The sequence below is a fragment of the Esox lucius genome, chromosome 2 (genome assembly GCF_011004845.1).
Source record: "Esox lucius isolate fEsoLuc1 chromosome 2, fEsoLuc1.pri, whole genome shotgun sequence".
In the NCBI taxonomy this organism is placed as follows: Eukaryota; Metazoa; Chordata; class Actinopteri; order Esociformes; family Esocidae; genus Esox; species Esox lucius.
In genome coordinates, this window is record NC_047570.1 from 28,519,450 (window position 1) to 28,531,782 (window position 12,333).

Consider the following 12,333-nt stretch of genomic DNA (forward strand, 5'->3'; position numbering starts at 1 on the left):
GATTAATCTATTCTAACATTATTGCATTTCTGTTAAACAGTGAATAGTGTACCATAGTTTCATATGTAATTCAGTGTTGGCAAGGCAACCTCAAGAGCTGCTTTGTGATTGGATCAAAGCAATTAGAGAGAGCCAGATGGACACGCCCTCATTCTTTTTTTAATTGGGTGTGGTGAGAGGTTTCCAGAGCGAGAGAACTGGATGGCCAATTTATTTTTTGTTTGGGGTGGGAACATTAAGCAAACCATTGTGGATTAGAAAAAAATAATGTGGGAGTGTCTCTGTCGGATGTCTCGTGTCTGTGCCTTCTCTGGTTGAATTTCCTTAGTGCCTGATATTTTAGCGGTGGGAGATTGCCCTCCAGTGGTGTGTAAGTAGAATGGCCCTAAATACATTTCAAGCGTGAGCTTTTGAGGTGAGCTAAATACTGCTTCATTATTAATAGGCTTAAATGTAACCACACGATTTGCATGAATTGCATTTATGGGTCTTGTGTTCTCCTGGTCTCACATCTTTGGTCCTGATTTTGTTGTGTCATGCTCGATTTTCTTAGTCATAACTTAGTTAGGGGTGTCCAACTCAGGCACCTGTTTCTGTTACTTGGGGTGTACACCGGTCGCAGACGGGTAACAAATGAAAGGGAAAACCTGAGCGAGTGGAGCAACAAAACAAATGCAGATGGTTCTGTAAAGGTGTACTGCATGAACCAATTAAGCAATTAACATCCTACCATGTTCTGTGGCGTGTATAAAAGGGCTGAGCAGGCCGCGTTGACAAAGTTTGGATTGACGTGTTTGGCCAAGCTCTCCTCCGCCATCTTAGAAATGCCAAATGAGGAAATGTCTTTTGGACGAATGGGGTTCCATCCCTCCAGTGGAGTTCTAGAGACTCAGAATGTAATGTGTTGAAGCTGCTCTGACATCAGTGGCCCAACACCTTACTGAGAACCTGGGTTGGTTTCTCCTGTCTGTATATCGTGAGTTCAATCTGCTGAACATGCTCGATAATTTGGTCGGTTCAGCAAAATAAATGTACTTTCTCTTGGTTAATCACTTTGGGTTTCATGAACAGCAGGATAAAAGTCGTCCTTTTTCCTGCTAAGGGTTGAACAACATTTTTCCCCTGGCACCGTAGCAGTGTGTTCTCTATGTGCAGGTCAGCTTTTTAAGTGTGTATGTGTGCTGTTTTCAGTGGAGACTGATGGGTGTGTGTGTGTTTGTGTTCTTTCAGGAGACCCAGGACCCCTCCGCTGTCCTCTGGTTGGATGAGATCCAGGATGCCATACTGACGTCAAATAAGGATACCCAGGAGGCCTTGCAGTGTAAGAGTCATACATACCCATAGATTTTTGTATTGGATAAAATACTTCTCTTCAGGGTTCCAAGCAGCCTGCCCTGCCGAGCCAACTGTGCAATGTTCCTAAAAGGAAGTGTTGAGGTCAGCCAATATTACCCTTCTTATTAGGACAGTGCAGAAAAACTTGACATGAAAAAGTATTTGTTTCCTTATTTTCTGTTTTTGGCATTGAATAGGCCACTCCAACTTGAATCCATTGTTTGTCAACCATTTTGAATTGTGTCGCTGTCCCACATGCACTTCAGCTTTATGAGCTCGCCTGACTGTCTTTAAGAATTATCTAATGCTAAGCAGATTTTCTGGTTCCGATAATGGCAAGGATCCAGGTCGTTATGCAGCATTGCATTCCCAAAACGTCCCGCTAACCCACCATGATTGACCTTTTGATATAGGGTCAATACTGTGAATGATGTGTTTTGGTTTTCAGCACGCCAACTGAAAACACCTTGAAAGCACTAATCACTGGAGGACCCGGGTCCTGTTATGTTTGGGGAAAAACAAACGCTGCATTCTACTGTTCCCTTGAAATATTGTTTGGAGGAGTGATTACTAATCTTAATTGTCCCTGTTTTTCTCTTCAGTCTCCCAGGCCATCCATTCCATCAACGCAGCCGTGGACAGCGGAGAGGCGTCTCAGACCCTGGCCGCACTGCGCTCCCCTGGGGCTGGCCTCTATGGTATCACCCCTGAGTGTGCCCAGAACTACCAGGCTGATTTGAATAAGGCCAAACAGGACAAGGCCCAGGAGGGTGAGGAGGATTGCCAGGGTCCCAAATTGCGCCCTATTTCCTATTTGTTTTTACCTATGAGTCCTGGTTAAAAGTAGTGCCATGTGACGGGAATAGTGCGGCATTACAGTTTTGTTTTCTTGACTTGTTTATTACCTGCGATTAGCTACGTTCCAAATGGCATTTTTGCAATTACATGTTTGTTACAATATTATGGTTCCAGTAACACTAGGCTTTTAAATTGTGACCTGAAAGGCTAGTGAACATTTTGATTCTGACTTTGGGCATATCTTGGCATCAGTCAGTCGAACTTACCGACGATATGTCGGGTTGGCAAGACTGGTCCTGGATCAGTGAAACACTTGTGTGTCTACCTGCTCACGTGATTTGAAGCAGTCCATGATTAGAAGGAGAGGATGAGCACTCGAAGTGCTGGAGCTGCCAACTCTTCTTCCATGTGTTCATGCTTTAGTACAACAGACATATTATGTATGGCTCCTTGACCAATGGATGGACAGGAGAACTGTAGAGAAACTTGTGAATTGAATGTGTTTCTATTCTCCAGGCGACAATGGCAGTGACTGGATGAAGCACTGGGTAAAGGGAGGACACAATTACTATTACAACCTGAAGACTGGAGAGGGCACCTGGGTTGAACCTGCTGACTTCCTGCAGAACAACACCCAGCTCAGTAAAGATGACATCCAGGTAAAAATGGATGAAGATAATGCAGATCCATTAAATTAATGATCTGTAGCAATTTCTTCATAAAGAATACATTTCTTCCCAATTAGAACCAACACATCGTCATTTTACTTATTGTGAACAATTATTGTAAACCGACTAACTATAATCTTGACACACATGGTCAGTCCTTCATTCACATCTGTTAGCAGATCGTGGTTAGTGCTGGGCCAGTAACTAAAAGGATGCTGGATTGAATCCCAAACCAAAAAATTTGAAGTGTCATGGCCTTGATCAAAGTCCTTAACCCCAAAATGCACTAGGAAGTTGCAATGGTCAACAGCATATTTATGCACAATGTCTGAATGTTCATTTTGAACTGCTTTGCAGGAGGAGCTCAATTCCCCAGTGGGATGTATCCCCTTCATTCAGCTACATTGCCAGTGGGGCTTCGCCTGTGCTAAATGGTTGCGCTACATTCAGAATGTTGTAGATAGAATTGTAATGAATAGAGCTGACATGATTCCCTTCTACATGACCGTCACAGTGTCTGTGCATGCGCACCAGTTTGCTTCACATTGTTACTGCACAGCGTGGTAGCCAGAGGACAGTGTGTTAGCAGTTCAACTCTCTTAGTTGTTGGAGAAATTGACCCACTAGGCTGTTAACTTTTTGCATGAATGTGATGTCAAAGGGTCTACCTTATCTCTTTTTTTTGATTGAAGCATGTCACAATGTATGTGGGCATGTGTGTGACTGGCTGTCTGTCTGGTCAATCAGTCTGTAGTTTCTGGGGTGACCAGCACCTACAACCGGGAGCAGCTGTGGCTGGCCAATGAGAGCCTGATTGCCAAGCTTCAGGCTGGTTGCCGGGGCTACCTGGTGAGGAAAAGCTTGAAGGAGAGAACCAGCTTCTTGAAGTCCCAGGAGCCAGCCATTACCACCATACAGGTCAGAGGTCAAACTTCATCCCTCTGCAAATTTGTGGATAGAGTCTCAGCTATATTTACTTGGTTCCTCAATTATAATTTTGTCCTCTAATGTATTTTCTGAACGGGGTTAGGTTAGAAGACGCGATCAATCAAGGGCATACAATTAAGATGCACCCAAAAACATTACAGCTATAGATAAACGCACAACTTGCCACATACAACCTACACAACGATGTTACTATACAACCTGTCCCCCCCTGAATGGATGAAATGTGGTATACAAGTATACTACTGGTGTGACAAAATGTTCTGTCTACGTTGCTGTCATGTTCATAATAGCAATAAGGCACCCTTTGGGGGTTTGTGATATACAGCCAGGTAAGTTGAGGTCTCATCTAGTCACAAAGCAAGAACGTATCATAGTCACAGTATATTGGTCATACACCACAATTGCTTTGGCCTCATTGTTTAAATATACATGTACACATCAGGAAAACCATGAAAGTTGAACTCTTTTCCCAGATGTAGATTATGTCCTGTCTTGGACAAAGGAGAGCTTTCAATATTAATTCTCCACTGAACGTAATTATTCTACTTTGTCTGTGAAACTGACCCTTTGTAACAGCGGCCCTGCATTACTTTTCTATCTCGCAGGCCCATTTTAGAGGCTACAAGCAGAGGAAGTTTTATGTGAAGAGGAAGGAATACCTGGAGGACCACACCGAAGATGCTATAAAGGTGAGTTCCCTGTCCACTGCTCTGTTTACCCATGTATGTCTGTTAACATAAAATTAACATATGTGCTAACAATATTTGTAAATTCTAAAGGCCTTCTGCGAGACTGTAGTCTTTACTAAGTCAGAGAAACATGGCTATGCTGCATTTGTTGAGAATCGAGCGGTGAAACACAAAGGCTACAATTTTCTACCAAATATGACTCCATTAGTTTTGAGACCAGACAGCAGATCTGGCATGAAATGTCAAAATACTGCTTTGCTTCAAACATAATTATCTTAAAACCCAAATAGTGTTTTATGTAGGATTTGCTCCGGTCAGCTGTCCCACATAAAGGTTACAATGAAGCGAGTGGAGATTAGGTGCTCAAGACACATTACGGACGGTGTTGTGGTATATGATTGGTTGGGATGAGCCAATGCTTTTCGGGGTGGGAATTTCTAACAACGGTCTTATTGGCAAATGAAGGCCAACTTTGAGTGAGGTTCCACCAGGCATTTTTTTTTTTGGCCTGATTTAAACATTAACCTGGTGCTGCTTTTCCTGCCTTTACAGACATTCAGTTGGAAATGTAGTTTTGTTTGTTGTTTTTCAGATCCAGTCCATGGTGAGGATGCACCAAGCTCGCAAGAAGTACAATGAACGCCTGAAGCACTTCAAGGACCATGTGAGTTTATTTTTGATGTAGTTAACCCTTGATTGACCAGAAAGTTTGGATCCCAAATAGATGCTGTTAAATGAAAACCTTTTTTAATATAACATGATGGCTCAATGAAATGAGTGAGTCATTGCCAAGAGAGGTAGCTAGGATTAGAAAAGCATGTGGAGAATTTCCGCCAAGGTTTCTGGTTTCTCAAGTAGGGTTCCTCCTTGCCGCCACTTGACAATGTAGGATTGTAGGCTAAATATAGCATGTTATGACACTATTTCTAATGGCGCAACATGGATCCTATTCACGTGATCAATTAACGTTCAATACAGTAAACTTGTTATTCAGAGAAGACCTGCCTGTGTACCGCCGTGTCCAATTGCGTGTCCAATCATGGAAATAAAAACCAGATAACACTTGTCCGGGTGGATCTCTCGTCTTCCACCATCACCTCTAAAATCATATCTTTGCATGACGCATCCATTGACATTTGCACTTGGCTGCTTCCCAAATGGTCCCCTATTCTTTCAGTATTGCACCTTTTCTAACCAGGGTTCCTAGGGGTTGGGTAAAGGGTGCATGTTTGCACACAACACCATAGTTCGGCTAAAGATTGCTTTATATATTTACACAGAGCTCAGTGAGTGGGCTGTCTATTCTACTAGTCTCATTAAGCTTAAAGGACATTATGCATGCTAAACGGCATGCTATACTCTAAATGTGCATTACTACTGACTTGGGCTCTAGTTGAAAGTAGTGCACTATTTGGAGAGTAGGGTGCCATTTGGGACATACAGGTTCTATGGATCAGTAAGGGGAATGGTGTTTTCTGTCTTGTTGCAGGTCAATGAGGTGGTGAAGATCCAAGCGTTCATCAGAGCTAACAAAGCCAGAGATGACTACAGGACACTCAGTGAGTGATGATGATGATGATGATGATGATGATGATGATGATTGTCCTCACCCCATCTCCCTTCAACCCCTTCCCATTCTCCCACACACTGACTCTACCCTTTCATCCCGAACAACTCTCTCCTCCCACTTCTCCCTCTCGCCTCCCACTTCTCCCTCTCAGTCAATGCTGATGACCCTCCCATGGCGGTGGTGCGCAAATTCGTCCACCTGCTCGACCACAGTGACCAGGACTTCCAGGAGGAGCTGGACCTCATGCGTCTCCGGGAGGAAGTGGTGACCAACATCCGCTCCAATCAGCAGCTGGAGAACGACCTGAATTTGATGGACATCAAGATTGGCCTCCTGGTGAAGAACAAGATCACCCTGCAGGAGGTGGTGTCCCACAGTAAGAAGCTGACCAAGAAAAACAAGGGCGAGCTGTCTGAGCTGATGATGATGAACAAGCAGAGAGGAGGCCTGAAGGCACTGAGCAAGGAGAAAAGGCTGAAGCTGGAGGCCTATCAGTATCTATTCTACCTGCTGCAGGTACAGTAGACACGTGCACACATGTAAATAAACACCCACACACACACAGCAAGCAAACATTACCGAGCTGCAGTGCGACCCAGAACATGTTCACCCGTCAAATGTACGTTTAGTTGACTTCTTTCTTCCATGTAGACCAACCCTACGTACTTGGCCAAGCTGATCTTCCAGATGCCCCAGAATAAGTCCACCAAGTTCATGGACTCGGTCATCTTCACGGTGTATAACTATGCCTCCAATCAGAGGGAGGAGTACCTGCTCCTCAAACTCTTCAAGACTGCCTTGCAGGAGGAGATCAAGTAAGGAGCAAACACTGTACACAGGCAGCCCTGTCTGACCCAGTTCCCTGATCTTGTAGTGGCGCTGTCCCAAGTTCTTTGAATCTCCAACCCCGTGTTGGTGGCGAGCAGTGTCTCACCATGTTGCTGACCTTGTGTCCGCAGATCCAAAGTGGATCAGATCCAAGAGATCGTCACAGGCAACCCTACGGTCATCAAGATGGTGGTGAGCTTCAACCGCGGCGCCCGGGGCCAGAATGCTCTTAGGCAGATCCTGGCGCCAGTCGTCAAGGAGATCATGGACGACAAGACGCTGAACATTAAGACGGACCCAGTGGACATCTACAAGAGCTGGGTCAACCAGATGGAGACGCAGACAGGAGAGGCCAGGTGGGTTTCCGGGCAGGCCTTAACAAGACTGCATGTGGGCCTGGATGTTTAGAAGGGCAACATTTTGCACTGAGGACCAACAGTCTTTCAGTATTGTTCACTGTGCTGTCATTGTGTGGGCCTACAGTTTTTAGCTCAGGCGCATGTCATGTTTCAGAACTCTCGTTACAATGTTGAGTGACAACCGCGCGACAATACCTCTTCTACTGTCTCTCTATTACCTACCTATTATCTCTTTCATCCACCTCTCCCCTTTTCTCTGACAGTAAACTCCCCTATGAAGTAACACCAGAGCAGGCCATGAGTCACGAGGAGGTGCGCACGCGACTGGAAGCCTCCATCAAGAACATGAGGACAGTCACAGACAAGTTCCTCTCTGCCATTATTGTCTCTGTGGACAAAATCCCGTGAGTGTGTTTGGCCCTGCTGTCCGTAGGAATCATTCACCAATGATGCAGTAAAGTTGATGTCCCGTCTAGCCATAACAGAATGTTAAATTAAATGGTAATGTCTGCTCTAGTAATCTCTGCTGCCCTCTGGACTTGAATTTAGTGTAGCAAGACTCTACTACTTTGACCTTCTGGCCAGGTGTTCTCAGCGTTTACATCAGTGGATTTAGACTTGGGATCTAGTGAACTGACTCGCAGGCCAATCTGTGACTTTATTTAATGAATTAAGTTCAAAGGCCTGCTGTTGTGTGATAGGATGCTTGTCAGTGATGAGATAATGGTAACATTTTAGTAAGTGTGTGTGTTTGTCAGGTATGGGATGCGTTACACCTCAAAGGTGCTAAAGGACACCCTGCATGAGAAGTTCCCCGACGCTACAGAGGATGAGCTTCTCAAGGTTTGTCATTCTTATAACATGGTCAGCTATATCACTGCTCTTTACTTTGACCTGGTATACTCTACCCTTTTACTGGCCCTGTTATCTTGGTGACCTGGACTATTGCTGTCCTTTTACTTAAGCGCTCTCTACTTACCTCCCATCTTTTATCTCCTTTCCTCTCTTCCCTTTCTTTCTTTAGCTATGTTCTGCTTGCCTGTCTTTCCTCTTTGGCAACCTGTGTTTCTGTACTCCTGCCCAGACAAGGTGAGAACTCCATTCCCTTAAAACAGGGCGGCATATCAATACTCTCGAGAACCTTTGTATTCTTCATTGCCTCCTTTTTTTTCCCTGTTTACTTATCTTGATCCTCTGAACATTGACTTCTTTGAATTGAAGTTTGGTATTCCCTATGAAGAAAGTCGGTCCAGTTCTAACAGGACAATGTTGGGCAATGCCACGTGAAGTTCAACAGTACCTTAAAAAAATTAAATGAATGAATGAAATGCTCTGAGATCTATTCGTTCATCTTCTATTAATTTGTTGCTGAAATCTTAAATGATGAATGCCCCACACAATTTTCTGACTTTACCCAGTACTGTTGACATCAATGGTGTTTCCAGTGATTCAGGGAGTATGTACAGTACTGTAAGTTTGTGTGTGTGTGTAGATCGTGGGCAACCTGTTGTACTACCGGTACATGAACCCGGCCATCGTGGCGCCTGATGCCTTTGACATCATTGACCTGTCAGCCGGTGGTCAGCTGACCACAGACCAGCGGCGTAATCTGGGTTCCATCGCCAAGATGCTGCAGCATGCTGCGTCTAATAAGATGTTCCTGGGAGATAACGCCCACCTCAACCCTATCAATGAGTACCTCAGCAGCTCCTACCAGAAGTTCAGGTACAATGGGAGACTTGTTGTTGTTGGTTTTTTTGGTGGGGGGGGGGGGGTTGAGTGTCAGCCCACTAGAGTGTGCTTTGGTAGATCCAGCAACAATGATTTACACCTAATAAAAAGTAGGCAAATTAATTCTAGAAGAGGAGTGTTGAGGTGGCTGGGGACTGTAGTCACCCCCCCGTCCGTTTTCCCTCCATAGGCGTTTCTTCTTGGCGGCCTGTGACGTCCCGTCCTTGGAAGACAAGTTCAATGTGGATCAGTACTCTGACCTGGTCACACTCCAGAAGCCTGTCATCTACATCTCAATAGGAGAGGTCATCAACACTCACACGGTCAGTCACGCGCAGACTCACACACACTACTCTTTCCTGTATATGTTTGAAAGCCATTTTTCTGCACACAGCTGATGACTTCCTTATACATACAGCCTGTTCTGTCTGTCTGTGACGTGTTACTTTAATTGGCATGTGTGACTCATTTCAGTCATGTGACTAATTACTAGTGTGTTTTGTCATACCCCGCACAACAGAGGGGTAATGTGTTTTTTGGTTTGCAAGTATTTACTCTCACAGGAAGCAACGTGTCGACGGTGATAAAGATGGTCAAATGTTTGTTTCTGTTTGCACCACTCAGCTGTTGTTGGAGCACCAGGATGCCATTGCGCCAGAGCACAACGACCCCATCCATGAGCTGCTGGAGGACCTGGGGGAGGTGCCCACCATAGAGTCCCTCATCGGTCAGTGCGCGCGCACTGTAATCTTATGTCATATAATCATGTATCGGTATAAAATGTAGACGGCCATGGAAAGACAGACAGGCCCTAACTAGTCTGCTCTATACTACCTCTTCAGTGAGTTAACGTATAGCCAATGAAGACTGTCCTCTTACGGCCCGCCCCTTTGCATCCAGGTGAGAGCCCCCTTCCCCCAGGTGACCCCAACAGGGAGATGATGGGGAAGACTGAGGTTTCCCTGACCCTCGCCAACAAGTTTGACGTCCCCGGGGAGGCCAACGCTGAGATGGACGCCAGGACCCTACTGCTTAAGTAAGACCTCCTCACAGGACGATCCCACTGCTGTGTGAAATGATGCGGAGTTCATTTCCAAGATGGCCACTGAATGGCTGAGGATGATGGGATAAAGTATCGTGTTTTCTCAATGCCCTAGAATAGATCCTATGTTTCTTTGCCCCTCTCTGTCTCTCTCCAGCACCAAGCGGCTGATCGTGGATGTGATCCGTTTCCAGCCTGGGGAGACCCTCACTGAGATTCTTGAAGGGGCGGCCAGTCCTGAACAGGTGAGCGACTGAAGATGCGTGGGTGGATGGAGGAAGGAATGGAATGGATGAAAGACTAAAGGGAAGGAGTCCTGAGAGGGAGATGCTGCGCCGTCCTGTAATATCTGGCAGCAGTTTCTCAGCTTTTTAAGTCACAACTATATAATCAAAAGCAGAGAGGGCATGTTTACCACAAACAACTGATGGCAAGTTCAAAGGAGACAACAGAGTGGGAGAACAGCTGTGTGGTGAGGTGCCCGTTTCTCTCAGTATTATTTTACTAAGATTTGCGGACAGTAAAGGAGTAGTGCGACGTGGCTTACTAATGCCGATTACCCACGTTAAGACGTTTTGAATCAGGGGGTTAGCTGATCCTAGTTCTGTGCCTGGTGTTAACTTTACCCTGGAGTGCCCGCTACACTGACACCTACTGTGAACCCCAGGAAGCGGAGTATCAGCGTGCGATGCAGCGACGGGCCATCCGTGACGCCAAGACCCCGGAGAAGATGAAGCAGGCCAAGCCGGTGGTGGATGACAGCCTGACGCTGCAGGGCAAGAAGGACAAGATCCGGAGCAACCTACAGCGGCTGGCCGAACTGGGCAAGGTGCACCCGGAAAACCGCTACCAGGAACTCATCAACGACATCGCCAAGGTACTGTGTGAGCCGGCAGTGTGCCGTGTAAGAACATGCGGATGAGAGAGCTGGTCCTCTGAGTTTCCATGCATGTGCTTGATTATGTACCACATAATGAAGTCTAGCGTGTGCATGTTCCAGGACATTAGAAACCAGCGACGGTATCGGCAGCGCAGAAAGGCTGAGCTGGTCAAGCTCCAGCAGACAAACGCGGCTCTGAACTCCAAGACCAACTTTTACAACATCCAGATTGATTACTACAACCAGTACATCAAGACCTGCATGGACAACCTGGCCAGTAACAAGGGCAAGTGAGTAGTCTTCCTGTTGCTGCCATAAGGAAGAGCGAATCGTCATAGTCAGAAAGCAGGACACCCTACAGGAGCTTTTTTTTGGGGGGTATTATACAGTATATCCCAGAGTAATGAAGTACTTGAGTCTTTTCTGGAGTGTAGGGTTGTAAGGGAATTAGGACTCTACAAGCTTGATGTGAATCAGTGCTCTGGACATACCCTTCTCTCTGCCTCAGGGTGTCAAAGAAACCAGGCGACGCCAAGGCCAAAAAGAGTAAACAGGTGTCTCAGAAGTACACTGCCGCTCGCCTTCATGAGAAGGGTGTGCTGATCGCCATAGAGGACCTGCAGACAAACCAGTAAGTTATAGATTCACGATGGATGTTGTTAATTATTTATCAGCCATTGACCTAAATGTTAGTCTTATGAATCACTTTTTCATCTCTGTAATCCGTACAGCTGAGTGCAAAACGACTACTGTTTTTACTTAGATTGGGTCATTGTGGTTTTCAGTCCTCTGAAAGTGCTCATGTTAAGTTTATTTTTTTTTTTTTGTCTTCAGTTGGAAATAGAAAACAAACATTTTCTCTCTTATGTATCGGTGTCCATCATAGCAGGCTAATTACCCACACTTATGGAAAACCATCACCAGGGTTGGGCTCTGTTACATTGCAATTCTGAAACTAAATAGAGTAATGGAATTTAAATATATTTTCTAAATGTATACATACACAATGTTTTTTCTGAGTCGATGGTGAAACAATTTGAAATTTTAACCTGGAAATTACAAATCGTCTAAACCTTTTTAAACCTTGAATTGGAACTGTAACAGTAGATTGAGTTGAATATTCCAGGCATATAAAATACTTGCATGCGTGGTAACAAAATCCACACCAAGTGATCACCTTGTCAGAGACCACAACACCAACACATTGTTTTATACGCGAAACCCAAAATACTGCACCGTTTGTAATATAGTGAATACTGCATATTGGGTGACATCTCTTCTAAATCTCTATTCCTACCCTAGGTTTAAGAACGTTATCTTTGAGATTTCTCCATCGGAGGCGGTTGGAGTGTTCGATGTAAAGGCCAAGTTCATGGGAGTGCACTTGGAGACGTTACAGTTGGAATACCAGGTACGATTGATTAATGTTATGATCTGAGGATGTGATGGTATTGTATGGTTTTTGGAGGCTTCTTTCATCTATTC

The 12,333-nt window shown here is 45.1% G+C and overlaps 1 protein-coding gene across 1 annotated transcript in view; it reads left to right on the plus strand.

Moving 5' to 3' along the window:
* The window catches only part of iqgap1 (IQ motif containing GTPase activating protein 1), a 37,260-nt gene that overhangs the window by 23,639 nt on the left and 1,288 nt on the right, over positions 1-12,333 (plus strand). The window contains exons 16-36 of the mRNA XM_010877660.5: positions 1,231-1,321; positions 1,938-2,105; positions 2,650-2,792; positions 3,549-3,719; positions 4,355-4,438; positions 5,031-5,102; positions 5,928-5,997; positions 6,160-6,524; positions 6,660-6,823; positions 6,968-7,192; positions 7,459-7,599; positions 7,954-8,038; positions 8,688-8,920; positions 9,117-9,249; positions 9,551-9,653; positions 9,827-9,962; positions 10,126-10,213; positions 10,636-10,845; positions 10,969-11,138; positions 11,357-11,479; positions 12,151-12,259. Of these exons, the coding sequence (XP_010875962.1) occupies positions 1,231-1,321; positions 1,938-2,105; positions 2,650-2,792; positions 3,549-3,719; positions 4,355-4,438; positions 5,031-5,102; positions 5,928-5,997; positions 6,160-6,524; positions 6,660-6,823; positions 6,968-7,192; positions 7,459-7,599; positions 7,954-8,038; positions 8,688-8,920; positions 9,117-9,249; positions 9,551-9,653; positions 9,827-9,962; positions 10,126-10,213; positions 10,636-10,845; positions 10,969-11,138; positions 11,357-11,479; positions 12,151-12,259 (3,084 nt within the window). The remainder of the gene's footprint in view (positions 1-1,230; positions 1,322-1,937; positions 2,106-2,649; positions 2,793-3,548; positions 3,720-4,354; positions 4,439-5,030; positions 5,103-5,927; positions 5,998-6,159; positions 6,525-6,659; positions 6,824-6,967; positions 7,193-7,458; positions 7,600-7,953; positions 8,039-8,687; positions 8,921-9,116; positions 9,250-9,550; positions 9,654-9,826; positions 9,963-10,125; positions 10,214-10,635; positions 10,846-10,968; positions 11,139-11,356; positions 11,480-12,150; positions 12,260-12,333) is intronic.